The sequence below is a fragment of the Solanum pennellii genome, chromosome 1, assembly GCF_001406875.1.
Source record: "Solanum pennellii chromosome 1, SPENNV200".
Taxonomy (NCBI): domain Eukaryota; kingdom Viridiplantae; phylum Streptophyta; class Magnoliopsida; order Solanales; family Solanaceae; genus Solanum; species Solanum pennellii.
The window spans coordinates 101,705,404-101,712,068 of record NC_028637.1 but is presented as its reverse complement, the minus strand read 5'-3'; the positions used below and the strand labels follow the sequence as shown (position 1 = coordinate 101,712,068).

At 34.9% G+C, this 6,665-nt stretch overlaps 1 protein-coding gene across 2 annotated transcripts in view; it reads right to left on the bottom strand.

The window, feature by feature from the left end:
- The window catches only part of LOC107001612 (flap endonuclease 1), a 9,083-nt gene extending 3,397 nt beyond the window's left edge, over positions 1-5,686 (bottom strand). The window contains exons 1-16 of one of the 2 annotated variants that reach the window (XM_015199618.2): positions 5,409-5,686; positions 5,206-5,322; positions 5,047-5,105; positions 4,741-4,800; positions 4,598-4,651; positions 4,459-4,507; positions 4,215-4,262; positions 3,176-3,241; positions 2,959-3,009; positions 2,180-2,299; positions 2,016-2,100; positions 1,643-1,724; positions 561-675; positions 413-469; positions 277-323; positions 29-80 (exon numbers count right to left, since the gene is read on the bottom strand). In XM_015199618.2, coding sequence (XP_015055104.1) covers positions 29-80; positions 277-323; positions 413-469; positions 561-675; positions 1,643-1,724; positions 2,016-2,100; positions 2,180-2,299; positions 2,959-3,009; positions 3,176-3,241; positions 4,215-4,262; positions 4,459-4,507; positions 4,598-4,651; positions 4,741-4,800; positions 5,047-5,105; positions 5,206-5,322; positions 5,409-5,420 — 1,074 coding nt within the window. In that variant the 5' untranslated portion in view covers positions 5,421-5,686. The remainder of the gene's footprint in view (positions 1-28; positions 81-276; positions 324-412; positions 470-560; positions 676-1,642; positions 1,725-2,015; positions 2,101-2,179; positions 2,300-2,958; positions 3,010-3,175; positions 3,242-4,214; positions 4,263-4,458; positions 4,508-4,597; positions 4,652-4,740; positions 4,801-5,046; positions 5,106-5,205; positions 5,323-5,408) is intronic. The other variant, XM_015199681.2, reaches the window with a different exon arrangement.
- Positions 5,687-6,665: the final 979 nt, after the last annotated feature.

The window sequence follows — 6,665 nt, the reverse complement described above, 5'->3', positions numbered from 1 at the left end:
GATAGGGGGTATAGTTCATGAATGGTACCTTTCTTTTAACTGGAGCAGATGTGCTAACTGGTTTAAAGAATGATTCTAACCTGTTCAAAAATGACAACACAAATCACAATGCAAAAGATCATGGTTAGAAAATACTGCAAGAATTACAAAATTAAAGGCTTTTACAAGGTGAAATAATATTCAATGGCCAATCAACCACTTTTTAAGAGGTTAAAGGAACGACATTTTTTTCTGACACTATCAACCATCAACAGATTTATTCTAAGCAATTCATACCGCCCCTGAGAAGATTTGTTCTTGGCTGTCTTGATCTTTTCTATTGCCTGAACAAAGCAAGATGCAAAGTAGTTAATTCTATCCTTCAAAAAATCTAGAAGAAATCTCTGTCAAATAGTGGCAAAAGGAATGATACCTTTGTAACTCTATCAATGTTGAATCCATTTTCCTTTACCAGAAAGTTAACCAACCCCTAATAAGAATAGAATATAAAAATGAAGATTCTGTTAAAATTCATTAACAACCAACCAAAAAATCAAAAGTTTCTCAGGTAAGACAATCACTTCTTCATCAGGAGCAGCCCATTTTAGTTCAGTTTGCTCATCATCTGTAACAACTAATGGTTCCTTGAAGAGCCGCCTAGCCTCTTCATAAGGCCAATCATCAGGTATTTGATATCTACAATAGGATCAGCAATGAAAATACTCTGAGCAACATATGATTAATTAAACTGCCCACATAAATTTATCAAAAACATAGCGGTCAAGTCCACCCACTCTCCAACCACAACCAAAAGGAAAGGTGAGATGGAGACAGAAGAGATAGAGAGGAGGGAGTGTTCTCAAGTAAGTCAATAAGTAGGCATACTTCTCTCTTGATTCTTTTTTTGGAAAGTAACCTTTTCTTTTATTAACAAAAGAAATCCTCGAGGGCTAGAACTGTATGGTTCTAAACTCAGTAGATAAGGCCAGTCCCACTACCCTTTTCCACTTACAACTAGGCTTATGTTTGCGGCAAACCCATGGCGTACACCTAACCTACACATCACGAGTTGCACTTCTATTACTAGATCAAAGCTCTAGATGCTACTGAAAATTTAATTTCACAACAGACCGTACATTTTGAGATAAACTATACTTAAAGGGCAACAGGGTCTAGGCTGTGTACAATAGATCCAACCTGATCCAGCTCTTCTAGGACTCCACAAGTAGTGGGAGCTTAACCAGACTGCCGTTTCTTTAATGATTTATCCAACAACATATGGACCCTCATGAACTTAAAATTTCAAAATCATTCCCAAGGAAGTATGCCAAAATGTTTTAGAACATTGTTTATTGTCTGAAGGAAGTGTACAGTCCATCAAATAGTGCTAACCCATAAAGTCTCCAGGAGTAATTGCAGCAAAAGTGGCCCTTTACAAATACGACAAGCTCCTTTAGAATGAATTTCTAAATTTTCAACATCTCCTCGCTCTTTCTGCTTTGAGAATCAAGGGAAATCAACTAGCTTCTGGGAAAAAATTATGTTCATTTTTCAGTATTCAGGATAATTGATGACTCTTGGCAAAGAAGAGCTACTTAACACCCAATAAATGCATGCATACATACGCAACGAACTCAGTTCCATAAAACATCAAATGAAGTACCTCTCTTTGTTAATATTCTCTAATATGCTCTCCATTGACCCATGTTGGCGTACAAGCTTCAAAGCCGTCTGGGGCCCTATGCCTATTGCATAGATTGATGATTAGATACCAAGAAATATTGCTCCAATCACTCAAACCATATTAGTTGCAGCATAAGTAAAGCATGTAGCATAAGCACATGAAATTTAAACAGCTCCTAGATGCCAATGTAAGATTGATTATAAGAAGTCAGGACCAAGGTAAAACGTGTGCAACCCACGAAAATGACACTTACTGTAGCATTACTGATTACGGATAGTGCAGAAAAAACACGAGGTAGCATATGCGTAGTCAAATGATTTTTAAACAGTGACCTAACTGAAAAGTATGGTACCTCGGATGCTATCACAGTAATCACATCCACAAAGAATGCACAAGTCTATGAACTGATCCATACTAAGTTCAAGTCCCTCCAATACCTTCAATAAGACATAAATCAAGAGATAATATACTTGACATCAAGACATCAACTAAAAAAAGTGTTCAGGCCCATTTTACCTTGGAGATATCAAATTCCATCACTGGTATCTTTTTGGAGCTAGGATCCATTAAATGGCGAAGAAACTTTGGAGCTCCAAAAGTTAAGGAATCCATATCTTCTGAGGCCACAGCATAAACCTGACAAGTAGAGGAACTCTTTCAATACTTATCTGTAATGATGCCCAATGAGTGACTTGGAACTGGAAAATCTAACACAATTACACATCATGATTCGTCAGAGAAACATTTCATTGTCAACCCCACCCCAACCTCCGAAGTTTTTATTATACCATATGTGCAAACAACTATACATACCATGAAGAAACTCAATTCTGCAAATGTAGGCCTTAAATATATCCTTTACAATAAAATAGATTAGACATTCCAATCTATGTTGCTCAGACTGGGGTGCATGTGTCTGATATGGGTGCGGATCTAGAGGTCGGGTCTTTCATGATCTAATTTTTAAGATTCCAGGATATGGATGTATTTTTGGTTATGGGTGAGGGGATTCGCCTAAAAATAGAGTTATAAAACCACATTTATGAGATATTATGTGGAGAACTTGAGGAGATCCTGGTAGGAGATCAAAGAAAAAGGAGTGACATAAAAATCCCTATATAAAAGGTATTCCATTTTCTTCAATTCACCTTAACTTTTGTATTGATTACAGAAATCATTTAAACTGTCCAGACTTCCCAATCGATTTTGGTCAAAGTACCCAAAATCGGTTGACCACATCGTACACAGATCACACATAGTTCTAAGCTATTAATTAATTGACAGGGTATACATGCCTTTTCTGCCTTGCAAAGTGCGGCACACTGAGCCTCTGCTTCAGAAGGAGCCTAAGGAAACCATCAAGGAAAAAACTCAGACTTTCTTGAATCAGGGGCAAAAATTGTACTTTGAAGAGATGCCATTGTATGTGCATTACGTGAAATAAGGTACACTGAATGCCACTAACCATCTAAAAGACACCCTACTACCAGAATGTCTATACTTCCAACTCACCTCAACAGCAGGTACCCCCATTAGTCTGAGAAGTTTTTTGCAGTCATCATTGTGTTGTGACGTAACCTGAAAATTGGGTATGTGTCATTCATATATATCCACAGGTTTTGGCTATTTACAATGTAAAAAAAGGGGTAGAACCGAAACATTTCAAGAGGTTTACAAGCCAAAGCATGTTATACAACGAAATGCCATATTTCACATGAAGTCATTTTCTTCAAAGTCTCAAACACTTCATTGGTATTAGTAGCTACAATTGATGCACACCCCTGCCTATTGTACAAGAGTAGAGTTATTCTAAAACTATTGCCTAAGTTCTAAAACTCCTTTTCTACTCAAAACCTGCAAATCTGTGTTGAAAAAGGTTGTAAATCAAAATTTAATAGCAGAAAATTGATCGTACAATTTTAGGAGTTTGAGCATAGACACAACCTGCTTCTTAAACTTCTATCTGTACAAAATAATATTGAAGAGTGACGCTGAACAGATTATGGGCAAAACAAAGGCGCTTCCTTTTCTTGACATTATTAGTTCTCTCTGCATCTCAAACTGTTGGACTTTTCCAGTAAGGATTTACAAATCTTGTATTTGTAGATTATTGAGAATTTGAGAATTGATACAAGATACAAGTTGGTTAGAGTTGGTTAAAGTTGGTGCAAGATATTTTCACATTTCACATTTATAGTTAGCATGCAGTGAGTTAGTTAGACATTTGGTTACTTAAGTTAACCAGTTAGGTAAGGTAGTTATCAGATAGGATTGCTATATAATCATCTGTACAGCTTGTTGACATTTAGATTAGGGATTGTAAACACTTCTTCTCTCAATACAAATTCAATATTATCTCCACAATGTCTTCAGTTTCTCTTTGTTCTAGAAGCTTCCAACTCGAATTGTGAAACTGGTTGTAAATTTAACTATAACAGAGCAATAGGGGTTTTTAACCATCTAATACGCAATGAGATTAACAGAGCAGCAAACAAACACCATTTCTTCTTACACAACTAATATACCTAGAATAACAATTATACAAACCCACCTTTACTGTTCTCTTGCTGAATTTCTCAATATCCTCCTTGTTGCCACTCTGTAATCAAAATGCAACTATATCACTTATGCGAAAAACACATATATGAGGAAAAATAAGAGTTGGAACAAAAACATAGAACTTGTCATACACTTTTCTCAACCCTTTTCCTGCGGTGGAGGGTACAGGAAATTAAATTCAGTAAACAATAAGCCCAAAAGAGATACTGAATCATAGAGACATATAACTATCAAACCTCTGTAGCCTTAGCCAAGTCATCTGTGGCATCTTCCCTTCTAGAGTAACTGTAAAGACAAGACGGTGAGAAAATATGAGCAAACAGGCAGCATTTCATGGATATAATACAAAGAACATATAAGGGAGCTCATATGTACCGTTTTGCAAGTTCTTGTTTCTTCAAATCAGGGGGCTTGCCATCAAAAACATAACTGTAAATAAAGACATGGAAATTACTGAATAGGAACAAGGCAAGAGAGGGACAAAAGGAACAGCAGAAAAGTTTAAAGCAATAAATTACACTGGCTTGATTCCAGCTTCCAAAAGCCTAATCGTCCGCGAAAACATCCCGACCAAATGACTGAAAACACGCATAGCCATTATAATCAATAAAAACTACAGTTTTTTAATGCAAAATTCAAAGTAGTACCAAGTAAAGCAAACCTAGCATAAGCAATTATCTAAATGAACCATAACAGCACGTACACAAATATGTTTTGCTTTACTCTTTAAAGCAACAAATAGCCCACAACATGTTGCTCCTTTTCATTTTATATAGAGTACAATAGTACTACTAGTCGTGGAGTTCCAAAAAAACATAATATACCTAGTAGTTTCCCCAGCTTCGTTAGTGAGCATTTCCGTACCGCTTCGTCCTACTACAATCTACACCACAACAATTCACCATTGAATTATCCTTACAACTCCACAGGTATTAAGATATAACGTACTCTAAAATGAATGAATATAAGGTAAATGTACAAACCAGGAACTGATAAATGCTCATACTAGCGTCGATGGCTATTTTACGGCCGAAATAGCTCTCGAACTTCTGCTCCTTCATTCCACTTGGAGCATTGTCAGCCAAAAGCTTCATTAAACCCTAGAATTCACAAAGAAACAGTTCAGTATATGAAAATGAAAGAGTAAAATTGATAGATTAAACACTAGATTTCTGCGTCGACGTACCTTGATTCCCATTTTTTGGATAGAACGAACTCAGAAAGCTTAGCCAATTTCTTGAAGGTTGAGTACTAGGGTTTAAGCTTTCCCGCCTCTTTGGTATTATACGCTTGGTTTGCTCCAATGTTTCGAGTTTAATTCTCAAATTTTCCACTTGGTCCAATGACTCGACACGTAAGAGTTGTGGAGCCCATTTCTTGTTATGCCCACAAACCGGTTCGTGAATAGCACGCGTCCCACTTAATTAAAACACACTTTGAGTGGAAAGTAAGGTTAGAATATAGCTTCACATTGCTCTTGATTTAGATAAAACTGCAGAGAGACTAAAATAGTGAATCCTAGATAATAAGAAGAAATTAAATAAGCCCAAATAGTGTAGTGAAACCTAGATAAAATATCATTGTCATTTGTGCTCGTAAAGTGGGGATCGATCCATGTTAGCAGCAAGAAGCATCTTGCTTTGTGAACATTATTGGACCACTATTTCTAACAAGAACCTTATATCATACTCATTAATGGGATCTAATATTGTGGACATAAGCCTCAAATATTCAGGTGTGTTGTGATGTTGCGTTCCACTTTGAAGCGTGTTAATTGTTCATGAGAATATTCATGTTCTAAAACTAATTAGAAACATTTTATTAGTTTTACCCAAATGTACATTTTCTTTGAATTGTTTCTACTCTAATTTATTTCAGCATATCTCTTTTTTTCTTTGTTTCTATTCTTTTCAGTTACGGTATCTATCTCGTATTCTTTTTATTTCAATTTGTATGTTTGATTTTGACTTAACATATAGTTCAAAAAAGGCTTTTGTCTTAAATAAAAAAATATATAGAATATAATGAAAATATTTTTTAATTAGTGATTTTAAGTACGTCATGCATAATACAAGTAAAAAGTTAAATGTAAAAAATTAACAATAAAGAAAAAATATTTTTAGAATGAATTAAAAAAAATAAAATAAACAAATTGATATATATAAAAAAAATACCGACAAAAGATGTTGTCATATATATGGCCACTACAAACTCTTGACACTACTTCATCACTCTTCTATTATTATATATTATTATTATTGTAATATAAATGCATATTAATCTTAATAAAAAATAGCATATAATAATGATATTTCCTTCGGGTTTTGCTTTCTATATTTTTAAAATAGAGACAAAAATAATAAATGTTCAAATCTATTCAACTACTATTTATTATTTGTTCCGCCTGCAGTTGGTTAAAGAAGCAAAAAAAATTATTTAATCC